Source organism: Tiliqua scincoides, chromosome 8 (assembly GCF_035046505.1).
Source record: "Tiliqua scincoides isolate rTilSci1 chromosome 8, rTilSci1.hap2, whole genome shotgun sequence".
Taxonomy (NCBI): Eukaryota; Metazoa; Chordata; class Lepidosauria; order Squamata; family Scincidae; genus Tiliqua; species Tiliqua scincoides.
This window is the reverse complement of record NC_089828.1, coordinates 6,468,757-6,492,204: the sequence shown is the minus strand read 5'-3', so window position 1 is coordinate 6,492,204 and position 23,448 is coordinate 6,468,757. Positions and strand designations below refer to the sequence as shown.

Below are 23,448 nucleotides of genomic sequence, written 5' to 3'. Positions count from 1 at the left end.
CACATACACACACACTTGCAAACTTCAGGAGCTCAGCTCCTTGTAGGGCAGTTAGCAGCTACAGTACTGCATCTGATTTTTCAGTAACTTCAGGGCTTGAGGCAATTAGTTCCCTGAACTTTTCCATCACCGTTTGGCAACCCATATTTTGGGAACCACTGTTCTACAGTGATTTGGATCATTGGACATCCCCAAGTCTTTCACTTTGATACCAGGATCTGGTGACACAAAGGTTTTACTCAATTAAAACAAATTACTTAAGGGAAAAGTAGTTTATTTGAGAACAGATTTTTAAAAAATACAAAAACAATGCCAAATTTAAGAAAAATGAACTTTGTCAGTCAATACAAACAGGTGACTATGACAACAGTTGACCAAAGTCAACATGGCAGCCTTGAAGCCAAGACTGCCTGTCCATATAGCATCGGTTTTATCTCCATCCCTTTTAGCTATCTTTATGCTGAGGAAGAAAGGCTACGTATCTCCAGGTGCGTAGCTAAGGTGTATAAAATAAGAGGTTAGCATGAATTACAAAAATACTGGCTTGATTGTAAAACAGTTTTTTTCTTCAACGTGGTATGCAGTACAGTATTACCTCAAATACCTCCCCCCCCCCCACGATTTTGTAAGGGTTAAGTTAGCTGCCCCTCCAGAAACATGGTCCATTTAACTAATCAAGAATTAATATAACCACAACAGTAGCAACCTGGTAGTTTACCTGAAATCTCCATTCTCATGTGGGGAAGTGAGTTGTTACATCAGCTGCTTCACGCATTTCAGAAAAGTTGCTGATGACTTAGAGCAGGGGTCTCCAAACCCTGGCCTGGGGGCCAGATGTGGCCTGCAGCAAGCCTCTTTCCGGCCCGCGGCCAACCTCTTGTACCTGAAAGCCTCTGGCCCACTCAACTGAACATTCTGGAGGGTGTTCTGAGGGCCAGAGAGGTTGAATAAATGAGCCCTTTTATTCACTCATCTAAGTTCCATTTCTTATTTATTTAAATTTTATATTTAAATTTTTTTTCTGGCCCTCCACACCACACCAGATATTTGATGCACCCTCTGGCCAAAAAGTTTGGAGACCCCCGACTTAGAGCACAATCTTCTGCATGTCTATTCGGAATTAAGTTCCTTTGAATTCCATAAGACATACTCCCAAGTAAGTGTGTATAGGATTCCAGCTAGAGTCTGTTCCTGCACCACTGGAAGGGCATCTTGTGCCGAAGGGTGTCTTGCTGCATCATTTCTGCAGTTACAAAAGTCTAGCTAAAGGGAAATGGTCAAATGCAGCTAAAAATCTAGATCATGATCCAACCAGATGATAAGCACCTTTAAGTTCAAGCTTGACTCAGAGCCCAAGCCTATTGCTTCCTCCTCCCACCAGTGTGGGGTGGGAGGAGGGTCTACTCAGACCTGTGCTAGCTAAATAGCTGGTTCTGGTCCACATGGACCTGTGCCATGGGATCTGGTCTAGGAAGGGGTTAGGATTCAGTAGCTGCTTCTGCTGCCCCCTTCCTGGACTCAATCTGCTTTCCCCCAGTCACCTTATGTCCATTTTTCTGCTGCTGCATTGTGTGAGGGAAAGCTCTGGCCTTCCTGCTGGCACTCCAGCAGCATGCAGTTTCACATGTTGCCGGAGCAGTAAACACCAGTGGAAGGGGAGCACCCCATTACCTAGCTCAGGAGACTGCTGTCAATCACCTTTGGAGTCAATGAAGATTTAAAAAGCAAGTGATTCCAAGATTCCCTCCATGCCTCTGCAGAGAAGGAACTGATCAAAGTTCTCTTTTCTTGTGTTTAACATGGATAAAACAAGACCAGGACAAGAACAGAAAGAGCAGTGTTAAACCAGGGATTAAGCATTTGAAATTTTGGTTTAAAGGCTTTGGGAGAAGAAAAGTGTGCTGACATCAAAGATTCCCTGGGGAAGAGTGTTGATAAACAGCTGCCACCATTGAGAACAGCCCCTCTCTCCAGTTGTCACCTACCTGCCACCTGAGGTTAGGAGCACCTGGACAAGGACTGTGGAAGGGCAAGTTCATGAGCAGGAAAGTGACCACCCTTTCAGCTACCTAGGCCCTGAGTTGTGTAGGACTTGAAAAGTCAGCACCAGTGCCTCGAATTGTGTTTGGAAATGCCCTGGGAGCCAATGGAGCTGTTTTGACAGGGGCAAGAGCTTTTCCCATTCAACCAGCCCCACTGAGAAGCCGAGCACCTGTGTTTTGAACAAGCTGCAATTTCTGGGTAGTCTTCCAGGGCAGCCCTATGCACAATGCATTGCAACAGCCTGTATGCTTAAAAAAGTTTAAAATGTGGCTAGGTTGGACCCATGGTGTTTTGTAGAAAAAGGAAGGTGGTGAGCTAGGAATCCTGCTTGGGTGGGTAGGCAGGATGAGGAGAGGATTGGGTGGACTGGGTAAAGCATGCACCTTCAACCAGTTCATAAATAAAAACCATTAGAAAAGTAAGAGCAGGTACAGACATGTGATGTAAACAAGTTACACTGTAAACATGGATCATGGGACTCTGGTTGGCGATATCTGTTTTTGCACAGTTTACAAAAAGTCTTCATAAATGCACTCGTCCATAATGAAACATGAGATGCAATCAGGAGATTCCTTCCAGGTATGACCTTTTTCCTGTGGTTGCATCTGGGCTACCATACTGGAGGAACAGGTAGCCACAAAAGAACTGCAGCGGTTCCTGACTTCACAGTGAGATTTTCCTGTTTTTAGAAACATGGTAAATACTTGCCCTTTAGTCTGCTCCTAACCACATATATTCAGAAGTAAGTTCTGTTGATTTCAGTATTAGTAAGTATAAGACTGCAGCCTTCATCTAAAAAAATAACAAGATGTATGTTTCCCTTCCTGGTATCCATGTTTGAGGAAACAGAAAAGCAAGTAGCCACTTTTCTGTAAGAGTGCATTTCTGTGACTAGGACTGGTGGTTGAACGTCTTGCGTTTACCTGATCTGGAGTGGAAAATATTGCCATTTGAGATGACTAGGAGCCCTTAAAGAGAATCATAGAGACCTTTTGGCCAATAGTTTCAAATCCTTTAGTTCCTGGGTGGCTTCTGAAGCAGCAGCACACATGGGGCTTCTGTCCTTTTTCAAGGATCACATTGCAGTACATCTTCTTGGAGAACCAGGGTCTGCATTTGCTTGCTTCCTGATGCTTTCTGTTTTTAAAATAAAAATTGTAGATTTATTGTCTTGAGAGCCACCCTCATTAGCCAAACTTAAGGGAGGGTGGGGGGAAAGAGGGGTATAAATATATACAAGAAACTAAGAAGGAAGCAAAGATACCAGGAATAGGTGGTTTTCTCTTCGTGCCTAAAAGCTGGCATTGAGTGGTTCTTGGCCCAGGAAATTCCAGAAGTGAGACAAAGCCTCGTCACCTAACTGGGTGAGGCAGATCTGAAGAAGAGTATCCTGAGTCAAACTAAGTAAACAGGCAGGTTCACACAGGAAGAAGCAGGGCCAGGTCATTCAGGGTTTCACAGGATGCAAGCTAGCACTGTGAACTGCACTTGAAAACACACTACGAGAAGTCAGTGAGGATTTTGCATTATATGTAACGTGTTTACCTTGTGAGACCCCCTAGTCAGCCTTGCTACTGTATGTAGGATTGATAGATCTATCAGAGCAGTCTGAGCACGTGTGTCCCACATGACAATAAATGAACCTTGATGTGATCAGACCACAGGTAAGTGTGGCAAGGTTGCAATCAGTGGGACCTAAGCAGGATTAACTTTCTTTGCTCAAGATTGCAGGAGGTTATTAAACTGACACAGATGTGTGGGAGCTGCTGTAGCTGGAAGGAGGATGACTACAAGTGATTGACTCAAATAACTATGGAGGTAGGCTTCTCACCTGCTAAATCTCTCCTCCCAATGCCCACCAGGCCTTCATACAGTCCTTTGATTGGATTTTCTCCTGCCATGATCACACCATGAAGCCAAATGAGCAGCATCCTATGACCATGTTCTCGGTAGCTTTTAGTGCCTGGAAATGGGAACATGGGACACAGACAGGAGAGCATCATTTCACCTCATGGCAGGTGCACTAGGGGCTAGAGGGGTTTAAATTGGGGAACAGGCACGAAAAGAAAAGGTTAACTCCCCTTGCTGAAGCTCTGATCCAAGCAGTAAACAACACCCTCCCCTGCTAGGCTACTATTTTTTAAAATGAAAAGTGGTCAGGAGTTGCAACAGTATAACTAACAGAATCCATGCAATCCTTTTCAGGCATGTAGTTTGGGAACTACTGTTCTAGAACAAACAGCAGCAGAACACAAAGGGCATTTGGCTCTATACTCCCAACCCCCTCGCATGTCAAACCCTGCAGCTATGGATGACTGACAACTACCTAGGAAGCTCCCTTGGCCACTAATGGTATGCAGTCCTGGGAAATATCTCCAGCAATCAGAAATGGGTGAGAGGATGCTTAGCATGACTCATATACCTTAGCATGACTCATAGGGCAGGAGATCTAGTCTAGAGGGTTGAGCCTCCGTTTGCCTGAAGATAACATCCGAAGGTTGCCAGTTCGAGGCCACCGGCACCGTGTGACCTTGAAGCAGCTGACAAGCTGAGCCGAGTTATTCCATCTGCTCTGAGCTGTTTCCAGAGGCCAGAATGTGCGGCCAGATCAGAACGAAACATCTGAATTGTTGTAGCTCTTGAAAGATAGAGCCTTCTTTCAATTGTAAAAATCCCTATGGGGATTTAAATTTGCCTGCCTATGTAAACCGCCTTGAATGAAGTCTAAGGAGAAATCTGAGGACCAAGAAAGGCGGTACAGAAATACCTGTATTATTATTATTTATTATTATTACCTGCCCACTGATGTTCAATGGCCCTGATATGTGCCTCCGTGAACTTCCAGTAATGTGCCAGCTTCTTCCACTCACTGGGTTTGAGGTATTTGGTTGCAAGCCTCCAGATGACAGAGCGGATGTGCTCTGTCTCCATTCGGTGGTCCTGCTTGAATGTCAAGTGCTTGGCTACCCAAGAGTCGGAATCACTGTTCAGATTATCCTGCAAAAAGGTCATGGTCTGTTTCATTGCTAACTAGAGACTGATTTTTGTTTTGTTAACAGAACTTCGTACCATCTGAATATCACTCTAGTAAAGGCAGAGGACTTGAACTCTCTTTGCAGGGAGCTCTCTCATTACCAATTCATACATTACAAATAAAGATGAACAGATTCCCTTCATTCTGCTCTTATTGTATTGATATTCCAATCCTTTGCTTCTGCTCTGGATGAAGTTATGGAAAGAATTTTAGAGCAGAGATGGTTACACTTGTCAGATCTGCTTGTTTTTAACTAGGATAATCAGACCCACCAACCCAAAGTAGGTATGTAAGCGTTGGGGGAAGAGCCAAAATGGTAGCTCATGGGCAGAGTCAGTTACTGAATGTTTTGCAACTAATCAGCATGTACGTACTGGCATGTACGTACAAGTACAGGTCCACACTCAAGTTACTACAGATATTCTCTCACAAAACTCCAACACTGGCCAGCAGAACGAACCAAAGACCTGGTTTGAGCAATTCATGTTCCTGTTTCACAGGAGGCTGAGAGAGAAGCAATGAGCACTGTAATGGAAGATCAGAAGATCATCAGGTGGATGATGTGTTGACAGTGATTCCATGTTTTGACAGCTGGTTGACAGCTCTGGGAAGGGCAGGGCTGGCTCCACAGCTGTAATCAATCAAGGCCAATGGGACTCTGATGGACACCTGAGCTTCATTTGATCTTGATGGGACTCTGAATGGACAGCTGAGCCTAATTTGGACTTAACAAGGTAGCTCACAGCTGAGATGCATTTTGGATTATGAGACATCCAAGGATAAAAGGCAGCTTCAGAAGGACCAAAGGCTACCCTGACCCAGAGGGAGAGGCTACCTGACCCAGAGGAGACCTGACCTGGCTTACTTGGACTTTGTCCTTGGACTGTGACTCGGCATATTGACTTTGGACTGTGAGTTGGCAATCTGCATTTATTGGACTGGGACCTGACTCTGACTTTTGCTTGCTGCACTTGTGAGTTTAACAAGGGAAACTAATCAGCCTTAAGTGGGCACAAGGCCCAGTGGGGAGGAGCTGTGGCACAACAAGCACAAGGCCAGCCTTGGCAGAAAATGTTGTTCATCTTGCAATTTTACTTGCCTTTGTTAAACAGTTGGGAATTAGAAGCCCTTTGCAAATCACTCAAAGGTCAACTGGTAACGGGCAAAAAGATCAACTTTTTGCCCGCTACTGTACTAAAGGCTGCCTTTAAAGATCTGGAATGGCAGGTAAAGATGCCCACCTACCTTTTCCCACTTGTAAAATCTATCTGCTTTGATGATCATATCTGCTGTGGTGATGTGGTTGCTGCGGGCAGCGAGAGCCAGGGATGTTTTTCCTTGCTGAAATCAAAAGGAAAAGTGAGAATATACACCGTGATCACACATGTTTAGAAAAATGGATGTACCACTTCCTTCTTAAATTAATGTGCTGTAATTACAGTATTTGACTTTTGGCATCTCGTGAGTGCCCACAGCTCACCACTGATGGGGGATGCACAAAATATCTCCCCAGCTTTGTAATCAGTTTTCTAAAACTGATGCTTTTCAACTAATACAACGAGAGAGAAGCTTGCAGGAATGAGCTCCCAAAACATTGTTTGAGCAGAGGCATGAAAATGGGGTTCTCGCATGATTTTGGAAAGGGGAGAGAATTTCCTGGACCACTTTCTGAAATCCCTGCAGCTAAAGTGGTTGTAGCTCAGTTGCACAGCCCTAATCTGCATATAGAGGGTCCCAAATTGAGTCCCTAGTAACATCTCCCAGAAAGAACTCCCCAGCCCCAAACCCCAGGGAACCACCAGCAGCCAGCATAAGCAGCAATGAATCAGAGGCTCTTGGTCTGACTTCAAAGAAGGCAGCTGTACTGTATATACTATATGATGGGAGCCTCTCTGTCTGCTGGTCCAGGACATTTTTTTATGTATGCAGTACTTGTTTGTCACCATACGAGTGACCCAATCTGACCAAAGTTTTTTCTCAAAACCCCTCACCACAGGCAGACAAAGAGAAGGATTTAAAACCAGGTACACTCCACACACAGACACGCAAGCACACATACACAGGATTTCTGCAATAGGATTATCTACCTTGTCAGTTAATTTTAAGTTGACCCCAGCGATAAGGATCATCTCGGCAATGTCCTGTCTTCCATGTTCTGCAGCAATGTGGAGGGGGCATTGCTGCCTCTGGGAAAAGAGGGAGGCGGCATTAACAAGCAGATACAGTTTGAGGGAAGGGCTGTCATTCAGTAGGACAAGTTGTGCATGCAGGAAGCCTCCAGTTCAAAACCTGTACCTGTCACAAACTCAGTGGGTGGTCTCAGACGAGCCACTCTCTCATCTCCCCACCCCAATATCCCAGATGGGTAGGATCTAATGACCTCCAAAGTCCCTTCCAAATCTTACATTTTATGTTTCTATGTTTTCCATTGTTAGCCAATAATAGTTTTTGCTCCTGCTATTACATAACTAGTTTGTTGGCAACCTTCAGTCTCGAAAGACTATGGTATCACGCTCTGCAAGGTGGTTCTGGAACAGCGTCTAGTGCGGCTGAAAAGGCCAATTCGGAAGTGACAATCCCTTCCACACTGGGAGCAAGTGCAGTCTGTCCCTGGTCTGTCTCCCTGGCTATGGGCCTTCCTTCTTTGCCTCTTAGCCTCAGACTGTTGGCCAAGTGTCTCTTCAAACTGGGAAAGGCCATGCTGCACAGCCTGCCTCCAAGCGGGCCGCTCAGAGGCCAGGGTTTCCCACTTGTTGAGGTCAACTCCTAGGGCCTTCAGATCCCTCTTGCAGATGTCCTTGTATCGCAGCTGTGGTCTACCTGTAGGGCGCTTTCCTTGCACGAGTTCTCCATAGAGAACTCCATTACATTACATTACATTAGAGTTCTCCATTACTAGTTAGTGTCTCCTTTTATGCAGCCCCTGCAGTCGTTTCATAAAGCAACTTGAGCTGTACATCCAAGTAGGTACAGGGCTGGTACTGTAGCTGGTAAACATAGCTAAAGTCTTACATTGTCAGGGACATCCAGGTCGCATTCGGCGTCAATGAGGAGTTTAACGATGGCCGGGTAGTTCTGTAGGACGGCGATATGCATAGCTGATGCGTTTTGCTGCAGAAAGATGCAGGGTTAATGAAATGCTTTTGTATTCTGTACTGTGTTAAGGTTTCTCCCTCAAGCATATGAAGCACTCAGTACACTGGGGCTTTAAAATGCTCCAATACGGTGCTCTGGCACTAAAAATGGGTGCCAGGACTGAGAACTCAGAGACAGAACACAGGCAAAGAGGAGGGAGATCACCCCTAGCCATCTCCTTCCATTGCTGGCCCCTGTGGTTATATGGAGGAAAGGTACTTTTTATATACTCAGAGTGCTTTTTTGTTTTATTATTGCTGTTGTTGAAAAGTGGTAATAACCATTATCCCCAATCAATATATAGCAAGAACAGTTCCCTGTGGGATCACGCAATCTATCACTCATGGAACTGGAGTGGGGAGGAGAACTCCATTATTTCCAATAGGATTTCCCTCAGGGAAGATACATTTTTAGGACGGAATGCTAATATGAACTATACAATCCTTACTCTTTTGAAATCTAACACGTGGGACCAAACCTGCTGCTCCCCAAAATGGGGTTTGTGCCTTCCATGTCTTCGGTATCTTTTTTTCTGGGGCCATCACTGTCCTCTGGTCGCAGGTTCCAGCCTTGCTACTTTTAAAACTAGAGCAGCCAAGAATTGAACCCAAGAATGCTTGCCCACCAAGTCTGCCCCATCACTGAACTACAGGCCCTTCATAGTCAATCAAGAACAAGAGAATCAGAAATACGGAACACAAAGGCCCTGGTGACATTGAAGGACAGCAGAGGTGAAATTATACAAAGCGACTTGAATCAGGTAGCCAAATGCCTGTCTTCAGACTTTCTTAACATACAAAGGCAGCCCAGTTTGACAGGATTGATCAGTTCTCCTGCTTCTGTCCAGAGGTGCAAAAATGTTCCAGGTGTGGACTGACTGAATGAGCCACTTACATAATTCAGTGCATCTGTCTGGATTCCTGCCTCAAGGAGGATTCTGGCCATGTCTTCATAGCCATTCAGTGCAGCATAATGAAGGCAGGTCATCTTTTTCTGTGTGAGAGAGGGAGAGAAAAATGTGAAGAAGTGTGGTTTGTCATTCAACAGGCAATAATACAGGAACGATCCATGCAGCCCCAACTAGATCAGCAAAAAAACTGGATTGTTAAGGGCCAGACTAAATGTGATGAGGGATTTCTCCAACTCCATAAGAACATAAGAACAGCCCCACTGGATCAGGCCATAGGCCCATCTAGTCCAGCTTCCTGTATCTCACAGCGGCCCACCAAATGCCCCAGGGAGCACACCAGATAACAAGAGACCTCATCCTGGTGCCCTCCCTTGTATCTGGCATCTCCCAATGTCCTCAGAAAGCAGTGGTGCAGCCCAGAATTTGGATCAAGATGCAGTGCAATGGGGGAGGGTCATAGCCCTTCCCCCTACTGTAGCCCTGATTCAAATCCACCCCTCTACCAAGCTGCTATTAATTGGAAAGGGAAAACTTAACAAGTGCAGATTGATCAATAGGTTTCCCCCTCCACAATTAATAATACTAACTTGGGAGGGGTAAAATTAGGGAATCAGCACAGGAACAAAGGCTTCAGCTTCCTCCTCTGCCTCATGATCCTGATCTAAGTTAACCTCCAATGTGGTTTTTTTTTTGGGGGGGGGGGGTTAAACAGGAGAAAGGACACTGGGAGTTCCAGACACAGAAGCACCAAGACATGTCTAATTAGTTTCTTATTAGCTACTTCAAATGTTTCCCTAGCCACCTTTCCTACACAGCAAAGGAGATGAACAACAGCTTTCCACAAAGCTCACTTACCTGAGTTTGGGCATTCACACCATGGCCACTTTCCAGGAGGAGCTTCACACAGTCACAATGTCCCCCTTCAGCTGCCAAGTGCAATGCAGTCAAACCTTCCTGAGGAGGCAGAAGGGGAAAGAGACCCCCATTGTTGCATTCTGTGGGCAACAACAAGGTGCCTCACTGGGAGCAGAGGAAAGACTTGGCTTCTGATCTGTGCCAGTACTGGGCCAACAATGTACACGGCGCTTTACAAAGTGACACAGGCAAGGAAAGAGGTTCCTGCCCCAAGGAGCTTGCAGTATAAATGTTGATAGTGTGTGTGTGTGCATGGAAATGTCTTTATCGTATGGATAAAGACCATAGCGAAGCAAAGAAGGGAGAGGAACAAGAGATGAACGTGAAGAAGTGCAGTTCATTTCATTTTGGGTTGGACTGGGGACCAAAGGATGTGAGTCCAGGTTTCCTGGGGAAATTGCACCATGCAGCTTCTCTGGAAGGGAGCACCAGACACGACAGGCAGGGTTGGGAGACCAGGCAGAGTTGCTTCGGAGAGCAGGAAACTTTCCCACAGTTGTGGGAGGCTGTGTTGGCAAAGAGATGGTTACAGTTGGAGTTGGGGGTCTAGCATTGGCCAGAGGCCAGAAAGTGCAGCTGTGTGATCAACACCTGCTGTGGCCAAGAGGTGGTGGTAGATGTTCCTGTTCAGGGCAAAAGGGCTGGGGTGGAGCTTAAAGCGCTCCCCAAAGAGAAAACAATTTCAGACTTTTTTTTCCTACTTACTGTATTTTTATCCTCAAGAGACATTCCAATGTCTACCAGCCTCTGCAGCACTTCTGTGTGACCATTCTTGGCAGCTAAATGGAGGGCCGTGTTCTTTTCCTGCCAAGCAACATGGCAGGATCAGGAAGAGGGAAAGAGAGGACCCAGTGGGGACCAGTGGCATAGCTAAGGGGGTGCAGGGGGTAGCAGTTGCACCGGACAACAAGCTTTAGGGGGGCAACAAGCTGAGCTTGACACTAGTGGCCAAAATTGTGAAAATCTTGGTATGTATGAATAATACCATCATGTTTCATATCATTGGAAAGGTAATTTACCCCAGAATGCAATGAAACAAACCACATTAGAATATCTCTATTCTATCAAAAGTTATGGTCAATTAACCAGAAAACAAAAACACAACTCTCTTAAGGAACAAAACGTGGATTTCTTTAACTCAAAACTGACCTAAGAGACTGATTGTTCTGAAAGCCAATGAGATGTTATTATGATACAGCATGGAACCAATATGGTGTTAATAAGAGCCAGCTCTCATTTCCATGTATCATAAAACAGCTAGTCCTGCTAACTGGTAAAAAGGCACTTTTTCAAGTGGTGCTTGTCTTATATTTAGCAGGGAGGGAATAACAGTCCCTCATCACTCCAACACAGTGTCTCTAACCAATAAGGAGCACACTTTTTATTTATTTATCTACTTAATTAAATTTGATTTTGTTTTGGGGAGGGTACAAAATCTTCTTTGATCCCAGGTAGTAGATAGATACCTTAGCTATGCCACTGGCTGGGGGAAGGTGGCAGATCAAGTGAGTGGTGAACTGCAGGGGGGAGGAGGTAGGTTCCCCCCCCCAATCTGCACTTTTTAAAAAGCCCAGACGTGATGTCACTTCCGGTTGTGACAACACTTCCGGGGCATCGTTTTGAGCTCTGCACCGGGCTACACGTTCATTAGCTACGCCACTGGTGGGGACCCAGTGGGCAGGGCAATTAGGGATGGTGACTGCCCAAGAACCATTAATCTAAGGCCAGCCTGGCTGAAGGACTAAGTGGAGGCAGAGTCCAGAAGACCCTGGGAACAGCAGCCATTCCACAGAGAAGGGGGCACCCACCCCTCTTCCACATCATACCTTGTCTTTGATGCTGTGAACACAACCTAAATGGATCAGGAACTCCACCACCTCCAGTTGCCCGTTTTCTGCAGCCAGGTGGAATGCGGTCCTGTCCATCTTGGAGAGAAACAAGGCACAGGTAAGTGCAGCAGGCAAAGCCACCGATGCCACAACTGCTGGGGCAGCCAGCTCCAGGTGAAACTGTTCTTTCAAGATTTGTTTCCCTAACATGATGTATATCAGAAATTCCCTAGAGGCTTTGTTGAAATCTCCTGGATTGCTCTCAGTGGTTACCTGGAGACTGGTGCTGGTTCCTGGACACTCCCAGCCAATCTTGGAGAGGGGGACTGCACCCCTCGTGATTGCCACTGACAGTCAACATTCATTCTGAGCCACTAAGGAGAAGTGCAAAATGTGCACATTTCTTGCACAGGAGAACTCAGAGGCTCATTAGTCTCTCAGGCTAGAGGAACTACTAGGCCGATTCTGACTCCTATCTAGTACCATACAGATACTGACTACAACTGTGCTTTGTAGCTCATCTCACAGGGGCCCTGCTGCCCATACATAACTCCTGCCTCAGGCATGATTTAGCATAACATAACTCAGGCATAACTCCTGCCTCAGGCATAACTCCATGACTCAGGCATCAAAGTCATTTGTCAAAGTAGGTGACCCCTAGAATTGTGTGCCTCACTTGCCTGCTGCCTCTGGACTGACAACTTGTTCACCTGTACTGAAGTTCACGTGAGGCTGTGGTTGGGGAGCTGTCTCGACCCAAGGTCCCCCAGCAGCCACAGCCTCTTGCCTCTTCTCTGAGCCCCTGGAGAGGCAGGCAGGCAGAAAGAATGGTTGCTGTGCCATAGGGCCTCCTTGGCAATGACCAAAGAGGCTCCTTCTAATTAGCCCAGTCAGGGGATGGGGAGAACCAAGAGGGGCCTACTCACCTTCTCTGGTTGTTGCCTCAGGTTTAGTTCCTCAGTTTGAGAAAGCTGAGCATTCACAAAGGCTGCCCCCTCCTGCCTCCCTCATATTCCCACAGACTCTTCGCCTGGCCTGCCATGATCTCTCCACCTCTGAAGGCCCAACACCACCTGCTTTGGATCTGCTTCTTATCCATCCTTGGCTAGGTTATTAACCCAAGACCTGACTGCTTGCTGGTCAGACCCTATTGAGCCCAGAATCTCAGGACCCCTAGTCCTCATCTTAACATATGCTGCCCTCGGCTGCGCTGCCGCCCCACCCACCTTGTCTTTCTTATCCAGCCGCACATCCTCCAGGTCTTCCATGATGAATTCGATCACTTTGATGTGCCCTCTCTGGGCTGCACAGTGCAGCAGGTTGCGACCGTTCTGGGGAAAAACAAAACAGAGGCAAAAATGGGGACAGGATTCAGTTCCCAGACCAAACAGGTTGACTTTTGGAAACCCTTTAATCCACCGCTCTTTGCTTTTGCTGTACTAGATAAGATCATTCTTATCGCAGGAGTATTTTGAGTGTAGTTAATAAAGGGATCAGCTTTTGCTTATTAACTGGAAATCAGTGATTAACAACTGATGGCTGCCTGGCTCTCATCTAGCCCCTGAATAATGCAACCTGCCCCTCCCTGCAACTGCTATTGTATTGTATTGGCAACCTTCAGTCTCGAAAGACTATGGTATCGCGCTCTGAAAGGTGGTTCTGGAATAGCGTCTAGTGTGGCTGAAAAGGCCAAGCCGGGAATGACAATCCCTTCCACACCGGAAGCAAGTGCAGTCTGTCCCTGGTCTGTCTCCCTGGCCTTCCTTCTTTGCCTCTTTGCCTCAGACTGTTGGCCAAGTGTCTCTTCAAACTGGGAAAGGCCATGCTGCACAGCCTGCCTCCAAGCGGGCCGCTCAGAGGCCAGGGTTTCCCACTTGTTGAGGTCCATTCCTAAGGCCCTCAGATCCCTCTTGCAGATGTCCTTGTATCGCAGCTGTGGTCTACCTGCTAACTAACTAACTGCTAACTAACATAAGAACAGCCCCGCTTGATCAGGCCAAAGGCCCATCTAGTCCAGCTTTGTGTATCTCACAGTGGCCCACCAGATATCTCAGGGAGCACTCACGACAACAAGATCCCTGCGGCCACTCCCTTGCACCTGGCATTCAGAGACAGGCTATCTTCGTAACTTGCAGGTTGTACATAGTCATCATGGCCTGTAACCATGTAAAATGTGATGGACATTTCCTCCATAAATTTATTCAATCCCCTTTTAAATGCATCTAGGCCAGGCGCCATCACCACATCCTGTGGGCAGGGAGTTCCACCAATTATAAGCTGGCTAAATAAATCTGTTCTTTGGTCTGTTCTAAACTCAGAGAACCAGTGCAGTATAATAGTTCGACTAGGACTGTGGGCCCCCACTTAACTGTGGACTCCCACTCAACTGGAGCTCACTGGGTGCCTGAGCAGCATCTATGGGAAGGAGCAGTCAGTCACTGGGGAGGGCTGAAGCACTCCTCCACTCCCTTGTCCATGTGATTCTCCCCCTTGCCCACCAAAACGACTTGCTGGGTCATAAGTTATTTTACTTGAAACAATGCCCTGCCTTCAATAGCTTCAAAAAAGCAATTAAAAGACAGACAGACAAGTAAAAAAACAAATTGCATCAGCAGCCCCGATTTTAAGGCGTTTTTTTCCAAGAGGAAGGAGGGGAAGATGATGAACATATTTCACATGGGGATTCCAGGAACAGGGCAGTCATGAGCCCTTCTAGTGAACATCCGAGCCCTTCCCTTCTGACTCTGCCCTGTGCAGCCATCAGAGTCAGGCTGAGTGCAGCAAACTCCTTATGAGGGGAAGTCCATGCTTATCATTTACAGTCATCATTGAAGGTCTTCTTTCTTAAAGAATAACACATAAGAAATAAGATAGACTTGCGTTAATCGTAGTGCAAATGTTTGCAAACCGCAGGCTCACCCCATGAACAAACACTGCCTGCTTAGTCAGTGCCGACACTGAAGATCCCCACAGCTCTGGGGCTACAGACACTATCATTCCTGAATGTCTCAGAGACCGACTTGCCAGTGTGGTCCCCAAGCTGTTTGAGACCTTGCCAAATCCCTTGCTCGTACCTGCTGCAGTGAACAAGGGTTTAGGTTTTTTGCAGTGCCACTGCAAACATCGGGGGGAGGGGGAGAGACACACTGCAGTTTGTTGAACAAGCAGGTTCTCAAACAGCTTCAGCCACACCTGCACATCACTTTTTTAGATCTCCTAACCAGATTGGCTTTTGGACTGAGGATCCAGGAATTGTTCATCTTTTCTCTAGTAGTGGATGCAGTTGTGCACTAGGGAACTTTTGCAGCTGGTGACATGACTACACACTGCAGGGAGTCCTTGAAGGGTTTCACTCATTCCTGGCTGGGACGTCTCTAAAACCAAGCTGGAGAAACTTCTGGAAGCATCACAAGATGGCTCTCTCTGAACCAGTAGCATAGCCAAAGGGGGGATGATATGGTAAATATTGCAGGCACTGTAATACACTGGTAAACAACCCCTCCCGCTCACCATCAGAGCCACTGGGGCAGTGATCGCAATGCGCAGGCGCTTGTTGCCATCACTGTCCCAATGACTCTGACGGCGAGTCGGAGGGGCTGCTTACGTGGCATGTTGCAGCACCTGCAATACTTACAAGTCACCTGAGGTGGTGGCAGTTGCCATTCACAGTGACACTCAGACTGATGGGCCAGATTTGAAGCCAAGGCTTTATAGGCCTTGCTGAGCCATGACTGGCCTGTGGAGTCAGCTACTGTAGATGGCGCTCTTCCACTGCTGTCGTAGTCGACTGGCGAGAGGCAGAGTGTCGCTGGGGACCGACATGCATATTCCCACTCTGTCAGACACCTTACCAGGTCAGCCTCTCAGCCATGCCTACCTCAGAGGGTTGTTCTGTAAGCCTCAGAGGGTTAAAAATGAGAGGGGACCATGTATGCCGTCCTGAGCTCCTTGGAAAAAAAGGCTATAAATAAATAAATGAATGTTGCTTTTGTTTTGTTAAGCCTTGAGGATTGGGAGGATTACATGCTTAAATAAAGCACATGGCAGTTTGTGCCACCACACAGCCAACTTGGCATGGTCTGAAATGGATGGACAATCTCCATGGTCAAGCAGACCAGTCCCAAAGGGATTACCTGGATATCGCCCACCCACAGGTGGGACTCACACCTGGATTTCAACTTCAACAACAACCTTTATTGGCATCACACCTGCATTTATTCTAGGCTAAATCTACACTACAAACATGACCCATTTCAAACCTGTTTAACTGTCATGGATGCCAACAAAGGAGCAGTACAAACTCTGCAGTGCTCCAAAGGGTTGGGGGGCCTCCCAGACCAAGAAGTTGCCACAGATTTGCACAATTAGAATCACCAGGCTGGGTGAATACACTTAAGAGCAGTTTTTTTAAAACAGGTATAGGCTCTTGAAAGAAGCTGAAAAATCAGCCCAGGAAATAATGCAGACAAATAGAACATGGGTAGGTTTCAACTTTCCTCGTCACACCTCAGCAGGCGGGCCATAAAAAGGAACCTAAAGAAATGATCCCACCTTGTTGGCACAGTTGATTTTGGCTCCACAGTTGACGAGGATCTGAAGAATACGCAGGTGGCCAAACCAGGCGGACAGGAGAAGAGCGTTCATCCCAAACTGGGTAGCCAGGGAAAAACAGAAAAAAAGCATCATCTTGGTTCTGGAAAAAAATGACAATTAGTACACAAGTCCTTGTTTCTTTTTCCCTGGAGAGGGGCCGTTTCTAGGAAGCCGCAGATTTGGGGACTGAAAACAAACATTTAAAACTTATTTTATGTGCTTAACTGTTAATAAAAAATATTATTATTGAAGGTATTATTATCACTATTCTTACTACTGTTATTAATTATTAATATTCCTACCTGCTTTTCTGTAGAAACATGCAATAAAATCACACATAATAATAAAATTCTGCCAGCAGCAGCAATAAAATGAAACAACCAGCAAATAAATAAGCAGATGACCACACTAAAAGTGGCAGTGCATGTTGAGCAATACTGTACATTAAAAGCTCTCGAAAACAGGAAGGTTATTAAGAGCGCGATCCTATGCTTGTCTACTCATAAAGAAATTGCCTGGTGTCCAGGAAAGTGTGTATAGTGCCTAAAAGACATCCAACAATGAGCAGAGGCAGTGGTGTAGCTAGAGGAGGTGCAAAGCACTAAGTTCTGCTGAGAGCCTCACCTTAGCATGCAAGTGGCCCCTCCGTATCCCAGACAGTGGGAGCAAAACAGAGGCAAGTGGCTGGCTCCAGAGAGGAGGGGGAGGGGCTGCTTATACAATGTGGTGAGGCTCCCTGCAAAACTTAGTGCTTAGCACCCCCTCAAGCTACACCACTGACTAGATGCAAGGCCAAGTGGCTCTCAACAAGGAAGAACTCCATCCTCTTGGCCCATCCACTAAGGCAGCCCATCTTGTATACCAGGAAGCTTTGCTGCCAGCCTCCGCAACCAAGCAGGCTCATGTGGACCGGCTGGTTTCTGGGGTATTCTGGTCACTAGCTGCTTCATGAAAAGATGGTCATGTCAGTGGCATAGTTACGGGGGTGGAAGTGTGGTAAGTACTGCAGAAACCACAATGCGTCGTGTAAGTGGCCCCTCCCACCTGCCCTTGGGCCATTCCGGGCAGCAATGGCAACATGCAAGCCACGTCTCCCATTAATTCCAACCACAGTCGTTGTCCCCCCGTCCCCCGCTTACACTGTCCTCATCGTTCACGCAGGCATCATGCTCCAGGAGAAGCCGAACTGCCTGCTCATGCCCAGCCCCAGCAGCCCAGTGGAGAGCGGTCCTGTCTATCTGGAAGGGAAGGAAGAGATTAAGCAGAACAAAGAGGAAGGCAAGCCGCAGCAGGATATCCTCCAGTGCATTTTTTAGCCAGAGCATAAACAAGCCAGAGTCAGACCACTGGACACCCTCGGCTCAATCCAGAGTCTCTGCTGAGAAGCAGCTGCACTGCAGGATTCAGGCCAAGTCTTTTCTGATGCCTGCTCCTTTCAACAGGAGATGAACTGGCCTGGGCTCTTCTGCAGGTGACACAGGTGCTCCTATGCTGAGTGACAACCTTCACCCTGTGGAAGGCATGGGTGGTACCAGTCTTCAGGAAACTCTTTGGGTCCAGGCACTCGGCCTACAGCACAGACCCCAGCAAAAGGAATGGGACTCCCAGGATTTTCAGGAATGGGATGGTCAGGCTCCCAGCAGCAATACCCTCACTGGGCCTGTGCAAAGAGACAGCCTGTGAGGCAGGATGAAAGGGGGCAGCCCTGTCAGAGAACCTGGTCAGAGCTTCTCTGAGTCCAGCATCCTGTTGCTCCACAGGGGCCAGCCAGAGGCCTCTGGAAAGCTCACCAGCATAAGAACAGCCCCACTGGAGCAGGCCATAGGCCCATCTGGTCCAGCTTCCTGTGTCTCATAGCGGCCCACCAAATGTCCCAGGGAGCACACCAGATAACAAGAGACCTCATTCTGGTGCCCTCCCTTGCACTGGCATTCTGACATAGCCCATTTCTAAAATCAGGAGGTTGCACATACACATCATGGCTTGTAACCTGTAATGGAGTTTTCCTCCAGAAACTTGTCCAATCCCCTTTTAAAGGCGTCCAGGCCAGATGCCATCACCACATCCTGTGGCAAGGAGTTCCACAGACCAACCACACACTGAGTAAAGAAATATTTTCTTTTGTCTGTTCTAACTCTCCCAACACTCAATTTTAGTGGATGTCCCCTGGTTCTGGTGTTATGTGAGAGTGTAAAGAGCATCTCTCTATCCACTCTGTCCATCCCCTCACTTGCTGCTGTCTTCCTGTCCCACAAGAATTGGAATCTGGTGGCAGACTGCATCTGAATATGGAGGGTCCACACAACCCTTGTGCTTAATAGCTACTGATAGCCCTCTGTTCCTCCTCCCTGAAACTGTCTCATCCCCATAGGCCAAACTTGCATCTTGCAGCGCAGAACTTGACAAAACAGATGACATGGTGTGTGAAGGGGTGCCTTCCCCAATCTGTTTATTGCTCCAAATGCACAGAACTGCACCATTCCTTGTGTACTATGAGGAAGGATTTCAAACTGCGGGAGGTGGAGGCATGTTGTAGGAGTACAAGCCCCTCCAATAAGTACCTACATTATTCTTGGCTTGGATATCCACCCCCTTCTTGATCAGCTCAGCCATGCGCCCAGTGTCATTTCGCCTGGCTGCATCGTGGAACTCTTTTTCTGAAAGAAGCACTGGGAGGAAGGAAAGATAAAAAACACACAAGGCTGGGTTAAGGATTTGAGGGGGCCATTTGCTAAAGAAAAGACAGACTTCAAATCTGCGTGCCTGTGACAAAGCCCAACAAGCTTTTGTTCGTGTGCCGATGGAACAGATGGCTGACACAGTCCATTTGGAGCCTTCAGTCATCCTTTCAGGGTGTGTAATTCTGCTGTGTGCCTGTACCGGGAGTGACTGAAGGATCGGCTACCCCAACAAAAGCTCGACTGGAAGAAACAACACCAGACCAGGACCTCTGTGTGCAGGTTACTTAGCTACCTGCTTGTACCCCCAGTTGCATCCAATCACAGCCAAATGTTCTGCCCCTTGCAGAAGCTTATTGACAGCAGGCAAAGGCAGAGATGCTCATCATGTGGAGATGCAACAGACCGCTTCCTCATGGGCAGGTGCCTTGAATTCACCGGAGCCTTGAATTATTTAATCTTTTTGACAAAAAACGCACTTCAAATGGCATACAAAATACTAAAAGACCTTGAAAAAAATCACTCTAGAATTACCAGACAGATTGCAGCAGCATTAACCTATTCAGCAGGTTCAAACACAACACCCCAAATGTCTCTCTTCTTCCACAGTCCACCAAAAGCAGAGAAAGAAGGAGCCTGTCAGATTTTCTCAGGAAGGAAATTCCAGAACTGCGGTGCCACTACTAAGAAGGCCCCATCCCTGGCACCTGCCAACCATATTTTAATGGAGATGGGCTGGAAAGAAGGGTCTCTGAACATAATGTTCAAATGCGCTCCCATGGAACCAAGCATATTTGTCAGGTTAACATCAACATGAAAGAAGACTGGAGCTTAAGCAGGCTTCATTTATCCACAAATTGTCTCTAAATTGTCTAAATTGGAAGGAGAGGACTCCTTTCAGTGCTTTAAAGAAAAAAAATAATGGGTGGGTGCAGTGGTTTTTTTGTAAAAAAAAAAAAAGGTGCAGGAACTCACAACTTGTTAATCTTTTATTTATTTATTTATTTATTTATAAGCCATTTTTTATCAGAGAAATAAGTAATAAGATACAACTAGACGTAGTCAATAACGACACACACACACATGTCCATCCCGTGTGAGCTCGCTGATAGCAAAAGCACTCCTGCCACAGCTGGAGTGAAACACCCCATTTTTTTTCGGCGGGGAGGTGCTCCATTGGGCTATAGGAAACTCTCTCCATTGGGCTATAGGAAAGCCTATAGTTAAAGTGTTCAGAACTAATATACAAGGTCTTGGGCTCAGCTGGTGGCTATCAGCGCCTCATGTATTAGTTCCAAACACTTTGAGCCTAAGAGCTCTTATGGCTCAATTGCTAAAGTGCTGGTCTGTGGAGCCAGAGGTCAGGGGTTCAAATCCCTATGAGGAATAAATTATTATTATTATTATTATTATTATTATTATTATTTTAGGTGGGGAGGTGCTCCGTGGCTGCAAAATATAAACGTTGGTTGCCAGTTGCCAAAAGGGGGGCCAGTTGAGGCTGCAAAACTCCTCAAAGTTCAATCCCAGGCAGGCTTTGGAACTGGTTCCAATCCCTCCCTAGCCAGCAGTGCGGGGTGGGGGCGGGGAGGAGGGAGGAGGGGAAAAAAAGTTCCAGTGCATTCCACTACAAAAAAAGCCCTGGGTGGGTGTGACATCAAAGTGACATTCCTATTTCTCTCAAACCAGAGCTGAGATGCTGGGTGGACACTGTCTTGACAGTTACATGGATTCTTGGTGGTTACATGCTTGGAGGTGCCATGGATTCTGCTGGATTGCATCCTTCACATTTTGTTTAAATGGTGATGTCCCCAGTTATTTGGGGCATGACCCACTTTTGCTCCACACTTCTGCGCTTCTCCAGTAAGTCTTCATTCAACCTTAAATGCCTACAGAAGGAAGTGCCTGTCAGCCATAGAAAGGAGAGGTCTTATTGACACTGCCTTTAACAAGACCCACAATCAGCATTTATACGTAACATAAACGATAGGTAGGACAAACAGACTTTTCCGAAAAAATAACAGCACCGACAGAGGACTGATCTGAGTGGATTTACGTAGCAGGACACAAATGGTTTCCATCTTGATTTCCTTGTTAAATTTGGGGCATTTGTATGGGTTAGGCGGAAATTCAACCAATGGGAGTTTCAAGAGGAAGTCATGAAGTGGCATATGGCGGTGGGGGGTGCTTTTTGCTCAGCAAAAAAAATTAAAATTGCACATTTGAATTTTTAAAAAATCTGGTCTGGTGGCCCTGAAAAGACTATTGCAGCAGAAGTTTTGTGGTCCACAGCCCACTTCTCTAGAGGCATGAACTGTGGTCCTCATCTAGCAGGTGAAGGCAGCAGAGTCCATTGCAAGAGAACCTGCAAATGCTTAAAAGCATCCAAGAGAAGGTTCTTACAAGACCAGGCAATTGGTCAGTCTTTAAGGGTCAAACGAACCTAATATGTCATGTGACCTTTGGGAATTTATGTTATTTTTCACATTTTTATACCGCCCTTCCCCCAAGGAGCTCAGTACATGGTTCCTTCCCTCCTTTCGTCCTCACAACATCTCTGTGAATTTGACAAGGCTGAGAATTTGACAAGACCCAAGGTCATCCTGGAGGCTTTGTGGCTGAGTGGGATTATGAACCTGGCTCTTCCAGGTCTCAGTCCAACTTCCAAACCACTCCACCATCCCCGCTCTCAATTTGGTACTCTTGAGTACGAACACACGGGACAGCTGAACATGAAACAGGCTGAAACTGAGGCAGGGGTGGGGGCTTTAATACTTCCCCCCAGCGGTTCAATTTTGATGTTTGATCTCTTCCCTCCAGATTTTTTCGTCACCATCACTGCAGGGCTGTTGTTCACTTGTGACTCTCGCCCACGACCCTGTTAGGTTGCTGAGGCTGAGAGAGACAAGCTCGAGCTCAATTGCCCCCCTCCCTCCAAAGCATGCTAGTTCGGATGGGAAAAGTTTCCACTGGGTGGAGAGCACCCATGGCTCCATGAGCACTTGGGTAGAGGCCAGGGTGGGCATGATCCCACCTGAAAGAGAAATAGCTTATGCCGCAGCATGAAGGCTACTCTGGAGAAAGTCCCGCCAGCAGGATGGGGGTCCAAGTAGTGGCTTAGCCAGAGAGGGTGCAAAGCACTAAGTTTGGCAGGTGCCTGAAGCAGCACCTGCCCTTATGGCTCCGACCTGCTCCTCCCACCCGGAATGGCTCTGAAGGGAGGTGGAGGGGTCACTTGCACATCGCGCTCTCTGCAAGGCTTAGGGCGCAATCCTAACCAGGTCTACTCAGAAGTAAGTCCTAGCGGGCTTACTCTCAGGGAAGTGTGGCTAGGATTGCAACCTCGGAGCTTTGCACCCCCTCCAGCTCCGCCACTGACAAAGGACAGAACGGCGATCTGGATCGGTGGCGTAGCCAAAGGGGGCAAAGCACTCAGTCTCGCAGGGAGGCGTGCAAGCGGTCCCTCCACTTCGGAGCCATCCTGGGCTGAGTGCTTCGCCCCCCCCCAAGCTACGCCACTGATCTGGACAGCTCCTCTGACCCGGCTGGTTTTGGGTCCTTGGTCATGTCCCCCCCCCAAGCCCGGGGAGGTGCCGCTGGTGCACCTCCCGGGCGCCGAAGGGGACCGAGCCAGATGCCTGGCTTTGGCGCAGCCCAGCCCCAGCAGCGATGCTCCCCCCTCGGCAGCCGGGGCCCCCCCCCCACTTACAGGTGTCGTCCTCGGAAGCCAGGTCGTCCTCCATGCTCACTGCCGGAGGAGCATCCCCGCAGCGCCCGGCTCCGCCCGCAGGATTCGAACGCGCTCCCTTCCCCACCTGGCCGCCGCCCCGCGCAGGCTGCGGCGAAGGCGCCGGCACGTCACTCCGCCATCCTCTTCCTCCTCCCCCCAGCCGGGCTTGTGGGAAATCTGCTAAGAATAGCCTGGGCAGCAGGCTGCTGGGCGCGGAGCCCCCAGGCGGGTGTGTGCACACACAGACACGTGCACTGCTGAAGGGGGGTCGCAGCCTCGCCCCTGGCGCAGTGGCGTAGCGAGAGGGGGCGCAAAGCACCCACAGCCCCAGCCTAGGCATGTCTACTCAGAAGTAAGTCCCATTAGAGTCAATGGGGCTTGCTTCCAGGAAAGTGTGGACAGGGCTGTAGCCTCAGGGTCCAATCCTCTCCAACTTTCCAGCTCCCGTGCAGCCGCAATCCAGCCCCAAGGTAAGGGAAGCAGGCGGCAATCCTAGCCACACTTTCTTGGGAGTAAGCCCCATGTGGACTTACTTCTGTGTAGACACGCATAGGATTGGGCTCTACAAGTTCCCATACCTT

General features: G+C 47.7%; 1 protein-coding gene across 1 annotated transcript; it reads right to left on the bottom strand.

The window, feature by feature from the left end:
* Positions 1–345: 345 nt before the first annotated feature.
* On the bottom strand, positions 346–22,912 carry ANKDD1A (ankyrin repeat and death domain containing 1A). Its single transcript, XM_066635885.1, has 15 exons — positions 22,847–22,912; positions 19,021–19,128; positions 17,599–17,693; positions 16,418–16,516; positions 13,093–13,197; positions 11,864–11,962; positions 10,743–10,841; positions 9,978–10,076; positions 9,107–9,205; positions 8,090–8,188; positions 7,165–7,263; positions 6,323–6,418; positions 4,839–5,040; positions 3,875–4,006; positions 346–3,180 (listed from the first exon to the last, which is right to left on the bottom strand). Exons 1-15 carry the CDS (start codon positions 22,878–22,880, stop codon positions 3,119–3,121), a joined length of 1,527 nt encoding a protein of 508 aa, XP_066491982.1. The 5' UTR covers positions 22,881–22,912; the 3' UTR covers positions 346–3,118.
* Positions 22,913–23,448: the final 536 nt, after the last annotated feature.